General features: G+C 35.8%; 1 protein-coding gene across 1 annotated transcript in view; it reads left to right on the top strand.

Annotated features, from left to right (window-relative positions):
- Positions 1–19,240, top strand: part of LOC150088371 (phospholipid-transporting ATPase ABCA3-like) — a 335,787-nt gene that overhangs the window by 68,919 nt on the left and 247,628 nt on the right. The window contains exon 6 of the mRNA XM_090370138.1: positions 10,027–10,182. Within this exon, the coding sequence (XP_090226264.1) occupies positions 10,027–10,182 (156 nt within the window). The remainder of the gene's footprint in view (positions 1–10,026; positions 10,183–19,240) is intronic.

Genomic DNA, 19,240 nt, shown 5'->3' with positions numbered 1-19,240 from the left:
GATGAGCTTAAGTACAACAAACTGGTCTATCATGTTCTGCTGGATCCCGGGGATGAGCTAGCAGATGAAGCGACAAAACATCCAACAAGTTCAACTTGTTGGATGTTTTTCTGCAGAGTTACTTTACCATTTACAGACTAAATTCATAATAGTAAGAACTTTGAGAGAAAAATGGGTCCAAATCTGACAAACACAGTAACAAACTATTCCAGATAAAGGAGAAAACACAACTTTGGTTTTTCCAGCTTCAGACGAAATCATCATGAAGAAGTAGTTTTATCCAGGATGCATATCGGTCATATGTATCCTGGGATGAATTGGGGAGTCAGATATTTACCTGTCTGTTTCTGTTAAAAGATGGTAATCCACCCCAATGCCAGTATTTTTGTAGGCAACTTACAATACAGCAAATTCTTGTTGCCTGCAGCCACTACATCTGAAGAGTGGTTTTTCAGTTTTCGCTCAATACAGGAGTCGCTAGCACTAACATACAGTAGGGAACATTGTAAATTTACATGAATTTTTCAGATATCTAAAACAAATCAAATTATATAGCCAATAATGTAAGATAGCCTTGAAAATAAACAGTCCTGTTTCATTGGCAACATTTGGACAGGCACATCTTGGCCATAGAAACCCCTTGCCAAAAAAACCCCTCATTTCAACCAAGCAAGCCATATACTCAGTCAGAATTTACCTGATGATGGTAACATGTGTAATCTTTACCATTTTAAAGAGGACCAACTTATGCTACTCTATTTAACTATGCTTTATTTTATAATATACATACTTGATTTTATATATCTTCAACTTAGATTTTTACCTTTAACCTACAATATAACAAAATTTTATATTGTAAGTTATACAACACACTATTTCTTTTACCTATACAAAAACCTGGGCTCAGCACACTATGGCCTTAAATGCAGCCATGGCATTAACATCTACACAAACCAAATGAAATATATCTTATGTATTTCCTGAAAATTATAACATACAGAAATCCAATTATTATTTGTTAACAAGTATCTTCTATCTTTTTAACTTTCAACCCACCTACATTACTAAAGTAGTACAGGCTCTAATAATTTTCATGGTTGGGATCACCATAAGAAAATAAAAGTTATTTAAGTTATTATAAAGAAAATAAAACCTAAAGATTAATTTCTGAAAACACAGTCAGTCATGTAATTTGCAAGTACAGTAAAACGTTAGTTAGAAGGGCTCAATTATCCGTAAGGTCGGATTACCCCATGGTCCTCTATATGTATGTAGTTTTATTTTTAACAAACATTTAAAGAATATTATTTATCTGTGTGAGTGGATTCATAAAGTACATACAGGAAATCGTGTTATGTCTCTCGTTTTGCCACCTGGTAAATCACGTCAGATTTGTTTTACACCCATAGATGTGAAGTCAAGTGTCTTGAAACACCTACTTCTTTTCTAATGCCAAATAACATACAAATGTAACCTATTTGCATGTCTACTAAACATCATGAAAGCTTGTTCCTGTTCATGCCATGTGTTGTATGTAATATTTATCTTGAATTTCATCCCCTAAAAATGTCAGGTAAACGAAAATGAGTTGTTTTAACAGTGGAAACTGGAAATTATTAAAAGAAGTGAAAAAGCTAAAAGTGTTTCAAAGCTTGCAGATGAATTTGGAACTGGCCAGCAAACTGTACAGAACATCATTAAAAACCAGCCCAATATAGATAAATTTGTTTCTAAATGTGGCACATTTGCTTGTGCTTCACAAAGAAAATCGCTCAAAGGTGCTACAAATAAACAGCTTGAAAGTGTAATGATAAAGTGCTTTTTATAACAAAGAGCTGAAGGAACTCCAATATCTGGACAAATGATTTTAAGTAAGGCAAATATTTTTTTGACAAATTAGAAATGCCTGGAACACCTGTTTCATCTGGTTGGTTGAAACAATTTAAAGACAGGCATGGTATAAGAGAGTTAGGGATATGGGGGTGAAAAGCTCAGTGCAGATAATGTGGGAGCAACTTTATTCTGTGATGAATTAGCTACGATTATTAAAGAAAAGGATCTTGTTCCATTGCAAATTTACAATGCAGACAAGACAAGACTTTATTGGCAAGCAATGCCCAATCGCATATTGGCATCTGTACAAGAAATAAATGCATCAGGATATAACATTAGCAAAGACAGGATAACAATTTTAAGCTGTGCAAATGCTTCAGGCGATGACAAATTAAAATTAACCATAGTGGGAAAATCAAAATCACCTAGAAGTTTAAAGGACACTACTAATATTCCAACAGATTATTATAATTACCGAGCTGCATGGATGACTAGGGATATATTTGAAAAGTGGTGAACAGATAAATTCATTCCTCACGTTAAAAAATTTATGCCTTATAAAGGTCTCCCCCACAAAGCAATTTTGTTATTAGATAATGCTCCACACTATCCTCCATTGGAAAAACTATTTTGCAGAAAATGGTGATATTGTAGCCATTTATTTTCCACCAAATGTAACATCACTAGTACAACCTATGGACCTATTGGGAGCATGAAACAATTGTATAGAAGACTTTGATGATGGACTTTATCATGGAAGAAAAGAATCCTCTTTTATTTTGGAAGTCACTAACAATTAAAGATGCTACGTATAACATTTCTACTGCATGGGTGGAAGTTAAAAACGAAACAGTTATAAAATCATTCAAAAAAATATTGCCCGATGACTTTGTAATTGCCAAAAATAACTTGGAATTGGGAGACTCAAATAACACTGTAGAAATCATTCCTGATATTTTAAACTCAGTTCAAAATATTGAAGGATGCAAAGACTTAGATGAGACATGTATTAATCAGTGGTTGAATACAGACAAAAATGAACCCGGCTACGAAAAAATAACTGACAATGACTTAATCCAAAGTGTGCAAGAACCTATGGCAGGACCTGACGAGGACGATGATGAGGAACTACAGTCAGCTTGCAAAGTAAGTTGTAATGAAGCCCTAACAGCTGCAGAGACATTACTTAAATTCGTGGAAAGTCAAGATGATGTGAATTATATTGAAATTTTACAAATTCGTGGACATATAAGAAAAATAAAAGAAAAAATTATGCTACAAAAAAAAAAAAAAAAAAAAAAAACAAAACAATCAAAAATCACAGACTTTCTAACAAAATGAATAAAATATTATTGTTGTTGTTATATACATTTAATACCTTATGTTTTGTGTTTTGGAAGTTATTTAAAACAAATAAAAATGTAATTTGGATTTACTGTGTTTTTCAATTATCCGGGCTCTAGCGTCCCCGAATTACCACGGATAATCAACGTTTTACTGTATTATACCAGTATTAAACTGGCTTTCTGCTGTACACCTCTATCACATTAATTGGTTGTTTTTATTTTTAAAATTATTTTATGATCATTATTAAAAATGTTTTGTTATTAAGCAATATTTGGTTAGTATATAGTATTATATATTATTTCTGGATGTAACAATATATTATTTTTATCTCATATAAATACTCTGTATTTATATGAGAATTTTGTTGAGTTCATTTTGTTGTGTGGTCCAGTGATGTAGAGCAAAATGATAATGTGGCCATTTCAATATAAAAGGTTATGCATAACTGAAGTAAGGTATTAGAATCATTTTATGGTTCTAACTCTTTGAAATATAATGGTCTCTTCAGTGCACTGTTAGTTCGTGCTGAAATACTTTGTCTTTTCAATCATCCATCTTGTTGATTAAATGTTTTATTTTATATATATTTAAAAATGTATTAATTTAATGATCTGTAATTTTATGTATACACAGTGTGGAAATAAAATTCCCAGATTGGTGCTGTTAGGGGGGGTTATGTTTGAAGAATTTGAATAAACGGAAGTGTTATGTTCTAATTCAAACTTCTTCCAATAATAGTACAGAGTGTCCAGTAGGTTGACAGGTTGCTAGTAACAATCAGTTTCATTAGTAGCATTAATGTTCCATGTAACAATTTTGTGTGCAGCAAAGAACAAATATCAAATTTTGCTTTAAACTGGGAAAATCAGCATAAGAAATGTATGAAATGTTAAAACTGTTTATGATGATTAAACATTAAGTCATACCAGTGTGTCTTAATGGAATAAGTGGTTTGAAGATAGGCATGGGGGATGTTTGGAATGATCTGGCCTCATGAAATGAGGACAGAGTTGCAAAAGTTTGGAAAATTATGGCAAGGAATCATTGTATGACCCTCAGAATGATGGCTAATGAGTTTGATATGAATAAGGACACAATTCATCAAATTCTGCATAAATATTTAGGGAACAGGAAGGTTTGTACAAAATTTGTGCCGACAGCCTCACAGTTGAGGAAAAGCAACAGCGTTGCGATGTGAAGAGTTCGCGGCGCCTCCGTAGCCAGGTGGGAAGGAGCAGCAGTGCGTAGCACACGCTTCTTAATTAGACCGGGGTTCGAGCCCGTCACCACCAAATACGGAGGATGTGGAAAGGTCAGGGAATGACCACCGCATATTCCTGGAGCAATATGGCCTTAGTTGCTAATGCTCCTAAAAAACCAAATAACAACAGCGAAGACTTCATCCAGACTTGTCAAGATAATCCTAATTTCCTTGACTGCGTTGTTACTAGTGATAAGAGTTCGGTGTTTCAGTTCAACCCAGAGATAGTGTCAGAGCATTCATTGGACTTCAAAATTATTACTGAGGCCCAAAAAGTTTTGTTTACAGAAATCCACTGATATTCCTTGTGAATCACACCCTGTTTGAATGTGATTCACAAAGAATTTGTACCTAAACAGGATAGACTCAATACTGCATTCTGTGTACAGGTGCATCAACCCTATTGAAACTCATTTTATGGGTGAGTCAGCAATTTCGAGAGAAAGATACTTGTTGTCCAACAATATCCCTGCCCATTCTGTACTTGTTGTGAAGACATTTCTGACAAAATATGGCATTGTACAGATCAGCTATCCACCTATTTTCCTGATCTAGCATGAGCGGACTTCTTCCTCTTTACCAAGGTGAAAACTGCCTTCAAAGGAAGGTGATTTCAAGATGTTGAAAATATAAAGAAAAACATAATTACCAAAGTGAACATCATTTCTTTGGACACCTGCACTGAATCTTTGCAGAAACTTTTAGAATAGCGTAAAAAGTGCATTCAAAAGGTGGTGATTACTTTGAATAAAAATAAAACTGTTTTTAAGTTCCTTCACTTTGTGTTCTTTTTATTGCACCCATCTGGGAACTTTATAACCATACCTCTTATACAGGGTGCAGAGAAACTCTACCGATAAACTTGAACAGGTGATAGATGGTACCAAAAGAAACATTTTTTGTCAAGCAAACATAGTTCTTAAATGAGTCATTATAGCAGCAGAAGCTACTAAAGGATTGTAAAAATCAGAACACATTCAGTAATTTAATGTCGTTTAATGTATACAAACCATTTGCTGTTGCACACAAAATAGAAAAAACAATTCATAAGAAGTGCTCGAACTGGTGACCGTGATGTTCAATGCATAACTCACACTGACTCATCATTGAATGTTGTAGGCGTTGGAAGTTTCTAGGATTGTCTTGTATCTCTGCACTTGCTGCAACAATCCGTGCTATAAGTTCCTCCACTGTGTCAACTGGCATTTCATACACAAGAGTCTTCATGTATCCCCAAAAGAAAAATTCCAAACAAGTCAGATCAGGCGACCTTGCTGGCCAGGCTACAGGTCCACCTCGACCAATCCATCTGCCCGGAAAGGTTGTATGTAAGTGTGTGCGTACACGTCTGTCAAAATGTGGTGTTGTGCTATCATGTTGGAACCACATTTGTGCTCAGACAATCAGAGGAACATCCTCCAACAACTCTGAAAGTGTGTGCTCTAGAAAACGCAAATAGAGTCGCCCATCGAAACGTGCAACCAAATATATATTGTCCAACTAAAACGTTTCCCACAATGCCAGCCCATACATTGACACTAAACCTGTGTTGGCAGCCATGTTGGTAGCCATGCATGGGGATTATTCTCTGCGTACACATGACTGTTGTGGCTGTTGAACAATCCCTCTTGGGTGAAACATGCCTCATCAGTGGCAAAATTATTGGCAAAATCAGGCTGCAAGTTGGTTTCCTGTAAAAACCAGTGGGAGAATGCAATATGGTGGGCAAAGTCAGCTGGTTCTAGTGCATGCACTTTCTGGCATCGGAAAGGATTTAGCTTCGTAGCATGTTGGACTATGCTTCGTGCACCACATCCCACACCAAACGATGCTGCACATCCAATCGGTGTGCAATGGCTATTGTTCTGGTAGAAGGAGTATTAGGGAAGATCTGCAAAACCTGTTCCTCAAACCGGGGTGTCCTAACAGTGTGTCGACATGCATATTCACACCGAAAGAGCCACTGTCCCGCAATCTTTGGTGTGTCGCAGCAAATGTTGTGTGGTGAGGCAACCTTCTGTCTGGGAAGCGTTCTTGATAAATCCTGTGGGCCTCTCTTCCATTTCCATTTGCTATGCCATACATCTATTTTGTGTGCAATGGCAAATGATTTGTATGCATTAAACGACATTACATTACTGAATGTATTCTGATTTTTACAACCCTTTAATAGCTTCTGCTGCTATAACGACTCGTTTACAACCTATGTTTACTTCACAAAAAATGTTTCCTTTGGTACCCTCTATCACCTGTTCAAGTTTGTTGGTAGAGTTTCTCTGCACCCTGTATATATAAATTATGGAAAATATGTATGAATTAAAGAGTAGCATAAAATGTACGAGAACTGGATGAAAAAGTATATACAGAGAACACAACGAAACAGTGTGTGCCAAGCTGCAGACATTGATTCCACTGGAATATATTTTTAAAAAGTAATAGCACTAAAGAAATAAAACTGTAAAGATGTATAGTAAGAAGACTCTACACTTTCTTTTTTACTATATATATATATATATATATATATATATATATGTATCTTTACAGTCTTATTTCTTTGGTACTCTTACTTTTTAAATTATATATATATATATATATATATTTAAAAAGTAATAGTACCAAAGAAATAAAACTATATATATATATATTCACACATTCAGTGATCACTGAATTATGACTGCCCTATTGTTATATACGTGTAATACATTATGTTTTTATGTGTTTTGGAAGTTAATTAAACAAAAAAAAACATAATTTGGATTCGGACTATGCTGCATCGCTTTCAGTACAAAAAGCTGAACAGCTTTATGCATCTAATTTGCATCTGGTCGTGTAAGTCAAAATGATAAGGTAGCAGTTATGGGATGTAGTAAAGATATCATGGAGTTTCAAAAGAGCATGATTGTGGGAGCTTGTGCATTGGGTGCTTCCTTGTCGGTTGCTTGCAACCTGGTGTGGTTAAGGTGTATAAAGAATGGTGTTGAACATGACAAACCACCTCCTGCCGACAGAACTGTAAAGGATTATGCCAGGTGGATGTTTGTGTTGAGTGAAGGGTGCAACACATTGTATGGGCTGAATGGCACTCTGTGTACCCTCTATTGTTCTTGCAGTCCCATATCCGAAATGACAATGCTCCACGCACTCAATATATGGGGTTCCACAGCAGACAACCTAAGAGACATCCTCTCCTCACTGCTGGTCATTGTCAACAGTGAATGTTGTGGTGTCAACACCATGCTGACTGGAGAACTGGAAACAAGTGTGCTGGTCAGATGAGTCCAAATTCCTGGTGTAACATGCCAATGGACACCTTCATGTGTGATGCAACATAAGCCATGGACTCAATGTGCATGGTGACCACTATCTGGGCAGATGATGGTGTTGGTTGTTGCTTAATATGGAATATGTTTTGCTGGCAAGAACTAGGATCTCTGATGAATATGGACCAGTGTTTCCCTGGTGAGGTCTACCAGCAGCTCTTAGGAGACTGTGTGCACTCTGTCCTGTTGCATTTTTTTCTGGACAGAAACGGGATCTTCCAAGATGATAATTCATGATGTCATTGGGCCCACACTGTCCACAAGTGGTTCAAGGAACACAGCAAAGATATCACCCATCTTGATTGGCCTCCAAATTCACTTGACCTCAATCCAGTTGAAGATGGATAAGGAACCATCACCTATTCCGGATGATGGTTCCTTGTCCAAACGGGATCTTCCAAGATGATAATGCATGGTGTTATTGGGCCCACACTGTCCACAAGTGGTTCAAGGAATGCAGCAAAGATATTACCCATCTTGATTGGCCTCCAAATTCACTTCACCTCAATCCAGTTGAAGATGGACAAGGAACCGTCATCTATTCCAACATTGGTATGCCTTGAAGGCAGCATGGTTGCAGATCCCTATGGACATCTTCAGACATCTAGTGGAGACAATACCTAGGTAAATAGTGGCTATTATCCATGCAAAAAGGTGGCCCAACATGGTATTAATTGTTCATAATTCAGTGATCACTAAATGTATATACTATTCTATATAACCAGATGCATTTAGACATACATACACAGGCAGTTGAAAAATGTGCTTTTCATTCAAAAACTTGATACACAGTAGAGCCACCTACATACACCTTATGACAGTCTCAACTCCCCTTTTCATACTTTTTACTAATATCCAGTAAGTGACCAGAATTAATTTCCATGCCTTAGATTTTCCAGAGCCAGTTTGGAAAAAAGTATTTTTGGTCATGGCCTGATCTGACTCCCCAATTTATCCCATTGGGATGGAGATTTAGAATCCAAGCCAGCAGTTTGGCACCTCCATAGCCAGGTGGGCAGGAGCAGCAGTGCGTAGCACACTCTTCTTGATTAGACTGGGGTTCGAGCCCGTGACCACCAATACGGAGGATGCGGAAAGGTCAGGGAATGGTCACCGCATATCCCCGGAGCAATATGGCCTTAGTTGCTAATGCTCCTAAAAACCAAATAACAAACAAACAAACATCCAAGCCAGCTAGTCCACCAATTTTCATTATCATTGTTTACAAATCAGTCCTATATGACATACGTCAGTATCAGCATGCTGATAACTGACTGGGCCCTTTTCCTTGAGCATCATTATCCCAATAACTGGCTGAGCCCATTTCCATAGAGCATAATTGTTAAAACATCCAAGTAGGTAATGGCCTTTATGGTTTCAGGCACTACCAGTTCCAAACCAGCTGAAACAGCACCCTTTCATCTGACTGCCACCAAACCTCATGATCAAGAGGACAAACACTTCTATGAGAAGCAATCTTCAGATATTCTCTACACCCTAGCATGCCCATGTAATGAAACATTGTGTATTGAGATCTGTCACTAAATACACCTTATGGAACTGTTCTAGAGTCTGTGATTGCTAGAAATTTCTAGCATTCTACCAGTGTGAAACAGCATTTTATCCTGTGGCCTTTTGGACCTGTTCCATATGTTTTCTGCATACGACAAACCTCTTTATAGTTCATCAAACACATTCTGTGAATTTTTGATGCTGTACAGGCCATTTTTCATTGCAGTATTAACTCTGGTCTTCCTTCACCTCTGAATAGCATCTGCAACACTGATTTTTGGAAGGTTCCGAAGGGTAACAATTGCATGTATAGAAAGGTTACTGATGTGACATCCAGTCGTCATGTTATGCTGTCTTCTAATGTACACACTCTCCCTCAGATTTTCAAGGGCCGACAGGAGTGCTCCGGACCCTTCAAGAGGCACGGGCTTTACGGAGATAGCATCCTCTTCCTGTCTACAAGAAGGCCTAAAGATTTATTGGTTTGTCTGAACTGATACATGTAGAGAGGATACTGGCACGGTACACAGCATTTATGGAAAGCTGCTCTGACATGTAGAGTATGCAAGAATACGCTACATATCAAAACACTTAGTGTATGCAAGTATATTAAATTTGAGTTCTGTTTGTAATGCCTCTCTCTCTCTCTCTCTCTCTCTTGTTTTTTTCTTTCCAGTATATTATGGATTTGATTATAATACTTCCTCCCAGTGGTAAATCATGTTTGCATGCTCTTATATCTTCCTTTAATAGCTTAAAGGAATAACGTGGTCAGCTGCAAAACTTGAAGCAAACAATATGTTAAATATGCTACAAATGACAAATAAGAAAAATTCCTTATCCAAGGCTTTATCCAGAGGAATGAAGAGAAAACTGTCACTTGGTATAGCTATTACAGGTGGTTCTGAGGTAAGATTAAATAAATAAGCTCTTAAGCTGAAATACTTTTCCTATTGGCAGATTCAACTTACATAATTTTATTTTAATTTGACTTTGATTACATTGAGGTGAATAAAAAAATAAAATTTAACTTGAGAAAGGAATACTGTACACATGTCAGACATATTGATATTCAAGTGTGCTATTTATTCCAATCTGTTTAACAAAGAAAGCTAAATAAAAGACAAATCTACAGCTGCCATATGTGGCATTAAAGGTTATACTGGAAGGATAAAGTTTGTAGTGGTCAAGCATAATTTGCTGAAAGTCAGGAGTTGTTTCTGCACAGTATGCTTGACCAATAAAAAAAAAATTACTCACTTACTCACTTTGCCCATCCAGTCTAATAATTTATCCAATCCTCCTTTAAATTTATTCAAACTATTCATTTCTGCAACACCAGGTGGAAGTTTATTCTAACAATCATTTACTCTCTGGCTGAAGGCAAATTTTTACATATCTATCCTGAAACCATCCTTTCCCAGTTTATATCTTCATGTGTGTGCCTGTGCATGTGTTTTCTGAAAAAGAGTAATTATGCCACATATTATGCCAATGCATTTAAAGTCTTAAACACTTCAATCAGATCACCTTGCAGGTGCCTAGTTTTCAGAGGCTGTAGTTTATAGAACCACAGTCTTTTTTGTTCTCCTGACTAATCTTCTTGCACTTCTTTGTACTCAGGCTTCCAAACTTGTATGCAGTATTCAAGATGTAGCCTAAACTTTGCCTTGTACAATGGGATAATTGATCCCTGCTAGCAAAGTTCTTGTGTATCATTGACAAAACATCATGAACTGTCCTGGCAGCCTGTCTCTGCACTGCTCAGAGAACTTCATGTTACCCCTCAGGTCTTTTTCATTTTCCACTACCATGAGTGTAGTACCAAAAAATTTATACATTACTCTGAGGTTAATGCTACCCATATGCTGTACCTTGCATTTGTCAGTGTTAAATTTCAACTGCCATTTCTCAGCCCATTGACCTAATTTTCCTAGATCTTGTTGCAGTAGCTCACCCTGATGACTGTCATTAACCACCCTGCCAATCTTTGTATCATCTGCAAACTTAGACATTAAGCGCCTAATATACCTTCATCAATATCATTAATAAATATTGAAAACAACAATGGACCTAGCACCGAACCCTGGGGCACTCCACTAATAACATTAGTCCACAAAGAGGCAGTGTCCATTAATAACCACTTCTCTCACTCAACCATCCCTTTGTCCATAGCTGTAACTTGCCCTTAATCCCACATTATTCCAGTTTGTACAGCAGTCTTGTACATGCAACAGTATCAAAAGTCTTCCTGAAATCCAAGTGAATAATATCAAAATTATTTTTTGCATCTGGTTCCTTGGTCACTGCATCAATGTAATCCAATCATATTGGTCAGACTGTTTTCACACAGATGTAAGTTATTTATTCAGTTAATCTGCATTCTGTACAGGATGAGCAATAATTACTCCATTTATAACCAGTGCATCAATATGATTTATTCCTTTTCTTCTAATAATTAACATACACAAAGAATTCCTTGCTAGTATTATTTTCACTCTTAGCCAAAGAATACATACTCTGCCTTAGCCTTTCTAATCCCCCCACCCGATTAACTTGATTGCTTACTAGTTTGTACTTATTGTAGAACAACTTTTCTCTGCCATTAAGCTGATCTGTTCATCTGACATCTGTTCTGGTCTGAACCTTGAACTCTCTTGGTTGGCATAAAATGCTTATTGGTCTCTATGATTACCTCTCCCAACTCTTCCCATTTAACACTTCCATTTTTAACAACGTTAGTTAGTCCCACTAAAAGGGTTAAAAAATGTCTGAGCCCATTATAATCACCTTTGAGAAAACTAAATCCCTTTACTCTTTTCAGTAATTATTTCCTTGAATAAATACCATATCAACAACACACCATGATCACTTTCACCTAAATGTTCCTTTACGTGAAGATTCTTAATGCATGATGAGCCTCTACTCATACCCTGATTAAGAATATTATTTTCTTTTGTTGCCTGTCATAGTATCCAACAAATTGAGAAACTTGCTACTGTGCAAGTTTCCAACCCATGGCTTCTGATTAATATCTGGTAAGTTAAAATCTCCCATGACAAGGCATTCTGACTTGCTTGCCCAGTGTACACTGTTTTTGTAGTTCCTCATTATACTCTTTATAGTCATTTGGCCTATAACAGACTCCTGCTCTCATCTTTGTTTTCACAATGTTTCTCTCACACAAGACTGACTCAACATTACTGTGAAAACAGTCTACTCACACCGTTTCAGAATCTGTGTTCTTCATAACCAAAACACTTTGTAGCTCTAGGCTGAAGAATAATTCCACTCAAAAATTTAAAATTAATACTACAGCACTCTACCTGTGTACTACATTACTACTCCAGTAACACTATGTGATAGACTACAGTAAAACCTCAAACCTTGTGAGCACTTTTTGCAATTGTAGTTGACCACAGAAGGGTTGAAGATAATAAGCGACCAGACTTTATAAAAAAAAGTACTGCAAATGCTAGGCGCCTCCGTAGCCAGGTGGTCAGAAGCAGCAGTGTGTAGCACACGCTTCTTGATTAGACCGGGGTTCGAGCCCGTGACCACCAAATACGGAAAGGTCAGGGAATGACCACCGCATATCCCTGGAGCAATATGGCCTTAGTTGCTAATGCTCCTAAAAACCAAATAACAACAAACAAACTGCAAATGCTGGATTTATGCATTACGTTCTGTTAATGATTTACAAACACCAATTTCTATTTTACATGTTTCCTGATTGTAAGCCATTGTACTATTATTTTAAATGTATAAAATCAGTCATTTTGAGAGACAATATTATACTTATTAGTACAGTGGTGAGTATATGATTTTCAAAGTTATTAAATTGCTGAAATAGTATTGCACCATTTATACCTCACATTAAGAAATGCTGAACAATTGTAATACTCATACCTTTGGTATGAGTATTACAATTGTTCAGTATTTCTTAATGATACAGTATTTGAAGATTAAATGCACAAGGCATATTATGATATGGGTTTAAATTAACTATATAATATCGGTGTAGATACACCATAGTTTACCCATAAATTAAACTACATACGTAATGTGAAGGCATCATTTTTAATTGCATCTCATATTGTGGCTACGTTCACAGTGAGATACCAGGTATTGCTGGTATATAAGTAATGCTTCTCTAGTAGAGAAGACTGTTATTTATTCTCAGTGGATACCACCACTTAGATGGTCACCGTTTCAAAGCTGTTGGCCTATCTTCGGTGGGTGGGCAGGTACCCTGATAATGCAAACATGCCATCGCAGTTGCGAAGTGGTTCCACAATATGAGAGATGCTAAATGATACGATACAGAATGATACGATATTTGAAGATTAGTTGCACAAGCATAATATGATATGGGTTTAAATTAACTATATAATATCGGTGTAGATACACCATAAATTAAACTACATACATAGTGTGAAGGCATCATTTTTAATTATATTTCATATTGTGGCTATTTTCACAAGATACCAGGTATTGCACTACTTCAATTACCCCTGAACACCTAGGCTATGTACATAACTTGAGAAAAAAATAGACTTTACAAATATTCCAGCATGTGCTATGTCCAAAGGATGTTACAGTAATTGTAGTACAATAATAAGGGCAATAACACCAGAATGTCTCCAGCTACTATAGCAATATATAGCTGTATATAAGCTGGCATGAAATTTACAGTTGACATGACAGAGGAACAAAACCAATATATATATATATATATATATATATATATATATAGTAATGCATTGAAAGTGTATAGGAGAAGGCTGTTACTATCGAATTTACAGTTTGCATGAGAAATTGTTTGTTTGTTTGTTGTTGTTATTTGGTTTTTAGGAGCATTAGCAACTAAGGCCATATTGCTCCGGATATGCAGTGGTCATTCCCTGACCTTTCCGCATCCTCCGTATTTGGTGGTGACGGGCTCGAACCCTGGTCTAATCGAGAAGCGTGTGCTACGCACTGCTGCTCCTTCCCACCTGGCTACGGAGGCGCCTATGAGAAATTAATAAAAAATAATATAAAAAACTAAAAGAAATTAATATGAAATTATGTAAAATTAAAACAACCTAAAATGAGATAAAATAAAATAAGGTCATATAAAATAATATCAAATAAAATAAAATAAGGTGAAATAAGATAAAATATTGCAGTATAACCCATAATTTCCATGTCATCATCGGAGGTCATCCATATATATATATATATATATTTTTATTTATTTATCAGCTTTGTCAGCTTTTCTCCACCTTTCCCCTCTCTCTCTCTCTCTATCTCTCTCTCTCTCTATCTATCTCTCTATCTATCTATCTATCTATCTATCTATCTATCTATCTATCTATCTATCTATCTATCGATCCATCCATCCATCCATCCATCCAAGTCTAATCTAATGTTTCTAACATATCTATCTATCCATCCATCCATCCAAGTCTAATCTAATCTAATGTTTCTAACATAAAGTACGTGCCATGGCAAAGTAAAATTAATAAATAGAATTAAGGGAAAGAGAGGAGGGAAAATTTTTTTTAAGACATCCAAAGTAAAAATATATGTGAAACTAAGGGTATGAGGGAGGATGAAGCCGGCATAAAATTTATAGTTGACATGACAGAGGAACAAAACCAAAATATATATATATATATTGTATAGGAGAAGGCTGTTATTATTGAATAGTTCTAGATATGTATTGACTACTAATTGTGGAACTATAATTGATGCTGTGTTTCAAAGACATTTACACTCTTTACAATCTCAAGTGTATGTATCATATTTTAGCTATCACAAACCCATTGTAAGTAAATTACCTATTGAACATGTATTGCAACCTCAAATTCATGAAACTGCTGAAAAGAAATAAATGCTTTAAAATGTTAAATGCGTTTGTATTCTTTTCATACTAAACGCCTTTAATCGCGTACAAGCCAAGGATGTTTTCATATAAATTAAAATATCTTTTGTGCATACAGGGTACACATGGTGTTTTTTTTTAAGGTGTATGCATAAAATGCTTTGCAAATAAATGCATAGTTATTTGATGTTTTATCCACAGGTGTAATAATAAGATGTTCTTGCAGCTCTAGCAGTTTATGTTTTAATTTAGTTAGGTTATTGTAGCTGCCATTGTTCTGGGGAAATTTATGTGAGGTCTGTACTGTATATTTATTGATTAATACTTTGAATATAGTCATATGTAATAGTGGTCAGAAACCTCCTTTCCACAGGAACTTGGTACATAGATGACCTCATAGTAATGAACTGCCCAAACTTTCTCATGGAATATGGAAACATATCCCATTGAGCTCACATTAGAAAAAAAAGAACAGCAAATATACTGCAGCCAATTTTCTAGGTCTCTGTATTACAATAGATAATTGCAATGCAACTATCAATCTGTACAACAAACGTGATTTAATTTTAATGTTGTCAACCTCACACATTGACAATCCAACATATCCAAAGTAGTGCATGCCAACATTATCCTATCGCAATGCATTAGGATAGCAACTTCTGTAGCAATAATGACATAACTATCAATAACATCAAAATGCTATATAAAAAACTTATTAATAACAAATTTTGGTTAAAATTCAGATCTTGGGTGCCACTCCATACTTCGACTATAAGTCGGGAAGAAGGCAGTGATTGGCAGGTACTACTCGCTGTTTTCCCCCTCCTCCTAGCATAATATGCCTAGGGTGTTATCCCCCCCACTTTCCACTGTTTTAAAATCAGGAACTCATTTTCCAATTTTAAAACAGCAGGATGGGGGAATAAACACCCTACCTAAGCTAAGCACCCCCCCAATGACACAAAACAATCAGAAACAAAACACCTTCACAATAATCACCCAGTCACAGAACTCGACTGTACAATCACTCCATGCTACGACCATGCCCACTGCATGGCGACAAGTGGTACTCAAATAATAGATTTTAGCCCAAATTTCCTCCAGCATATCTCTACTACCACTTTAGCAAAGCCCTCAGTATAATCAAATATAAAAATCTAATTACCAACCATATAAATATGAATATAAATATTATAATCAGCAATATTTAAACTTGTTCCCCCCAACAGTGAAGGGGGGGAACAAGTGGCCTCTACGGTGACTTACAACTTAATGTACCAGTTTGTACACTATAATTGGCCAGTATAGTTTATTAACTTTGTATATATTTTTATTTTTACCTTTATCTTAACTATAAATGTTAAGATTAAGGTAACTCCTAGACACACTCCTAGACCTATATTCAGATTCCTATCTGCAGGAACAGGATTAGCAATCCCGAACTACCAAGCCCATCTAATTATCTCTACTTCATTTATCTTTTTGATTTCATCTACCCCTACATCTTATCTTTCATGAGCCATTAGTTTTGCGAATGCAACATGAAGATGCTACCTTCTTTCTTTACCCAACCTGTTTTTTGCCTTAACAAAGTTTTAGCCTCTGTTTATTACTACTTTGTAAGTTATTAAAATTCTTACCTATTCTGGGAAGTGTGTCCTTCATGTATTTAATTTATGTTTATCATCAAACACATCATCACTGCATATATTTACACATCCCTGCAGCAGTTTTGCATATATTGATACATCCTTCCAGTATTTTTATACGTATATATATACTTTAGCAGGTTGTTAAGGACACTACTGGCCCTATTTGATAAGACTTCCGTAATTTTATTGCATCTTTATCTTTTTATATATATATATATATAGCCGAGAAACTAAATTATAACAAAGAACTATAAATGTAGCAGAGAGCCCAGAGTAGCAAACACCTAGTGGTGGGAATAGTGGTAAAAAGCACATGTAAGCAAAACAGCTGCCTTCATCAGCTGAGATGGTTACAGGTTATCCACAATATATATATATATCTAACCCCAGGGGCTCACATCTGGTGAGTATGGGCTTGGCACATCCAGAGTCCTGAGCTGGATAGCATGTGGCAGATGTACTGAGACAAAAGCAATTGAAAAATAAAGAGAAATTATGTAGATTTGCAGTAGATAGAATGTGTATATATAAGACAGAGAAATGGATAATTATAACTAAAGAAAATATGGACTGAATGGTTATAGAAGCAAACTTACCTAATATGAAAGAAACTAGTTTCTTTCATATTAGGTAAGTATATTACACAATCCTGGAGACACCAGGATTGTAGTAGTAATAGAGGCACATGATGTAAGGAAGCAAGCTTATGTAGCATCAGCCAAAAAAAAAAAAAAAAAAAATGTGTGATATGCAAGCAACAATATAATTTTATATAAGTATTTATTTATTTCTATATAGTGTTTAAACTGTGTTAATTTTTTTCACCTTTTTTAGTAGCTGCTCTCATCTTTTCTTTTTTCTCCCCCTTTTTCTTTTCTTTTCTTTTCTTTTCTCAGCAACTATTATTTATCTATACATTATACAATTATATGATCGTTGGATGCTTTCTGTCTATCAGTGGCCCTTGTCCATAAATTTTTCCCCCTTCCCCCTACCATCTCTTTCCCTTTCCTTTTCATATAATTTTTATAGTTATATATATATTAATGAAACAACTTTCATTAATATATATATATTAATGAAAGTTGAAGAGGAAAGAAGGAAAAATAAAAGTGGTGGAAGGGAAGACAAAAGGGAAAGATGAGATGAGCAAAGGGAGGAAGTATAAATATAGAAAAAAATAAAAAAATATAGATATTGAAAAAGAAAAAAGCACGTGCGCACACGCTTTTTTCTTTTTCGCACACATGCACGCGCGCGCACACACACACACACACACACACACACACACAATTGTCAGATATCACACAAACTCCTTGGTATCTCCTCAAGTATCAACCACCAGAACTGCATGAATAAACAACAGTATATGCCCTCTGTTTCTAACACAAAGTAGAATCCAAGAAAAATTAATGAAGCGAATTAAGGAAAATAAGGGAGATTTAAATTTAGAGTAGAACATAGTATCGATAGAAGTAAAATGATGGGTATAGAGGAGGATATATAAAGCAAGCATTTATTTTACGATGGACATGACAGAGGAGATAAAGAAAAATGTGTAGACAGAACAGCTAAAGAATTAAATTAACATAAGAAGGAGCCCAGAGTCAAAAGAAATACATGGTTGTAATATATATTATGTAAAGACAATGGGCAGAGAAAACAAAAGAAAACGTATAGACAAAATGGTTAAAGAACTTGTCTAACATAATGAACAATTACCATGAGACAAGACCAGGAGTCAAAAGATGTGTAGGTGAATGTTTATTGTATCACAGGGGTTGGCAACCTTTTTTGAGTGAAGAGCCATTTTTGCTCTAATTAAAAAAAAGAGAGAATTCGAAGCCACACCTCAGCTCAAGCTGGGAGGATGGGAGGGAGTTTTTTTAAGAAATGGAATGAGTGGGAAGGTGTTTTATTGAAAAAAAATATATATTGAAATATTATTTATTAATACTGAAAAAACTAACAACCAACCAATTAAGGTACGAATTAATGTGACTTTTTCTGCTGAACTTCTTGTGCGAGTCTCTCAACATCAGGCAAGTATGCCATAATTTTCATCTTTAAACATCTGAGAGACTCGCATTGTTCAGACAGTTTCTTTATTTTATTTTTAATATAGTTCATGTTTGAAAATATTTGCCCGCAGAAATACGTCAAACCAAATACTGAGAGAAGTCCAAACACAAATATTTTCAAATTTATATGTGTCCGGCAAGCTACTTCATGCATCGAACACAATTTGATCCTGCTTTTTCAACTCATCTATCACGGTCCATTTGTGTAGAATTGCAAGGGCAGCCTTTTGCCTTTCCAAATCCTCAATTGCAGTTTTAAGGCATTTTAGTCTTACACTCCACATGTCCTTGATTTTTAAGTCCTCTAACTCCATTTCTGATTGTGCTTCACGTGGGCTAAAAGTTAAAGAGCCGCAATTACATGT

The sequence above is a fragment of the Mastigoproctus giganteus genome, chromosome 3, assembly GCF_048544385.1.
Source record: "Mastigoproctus giganteus isolate SK-2022 chromosome 3, ASM4854438v1, whole genome shotgun sequence".
Taxonomy (NCBI): domain Eukaryota; kingdom Metazoa; phylum Arthropoda; class Arachnida; order Uropygi; family Thelyphonidae; genus Mastigoproctus; species Mastigoproctus giganteus.
The sequence above is the reverse complement of the archived record's forward strand: the minus strand, read 5'-3'. Positions and strand labels throughout refer to the sequence as shown.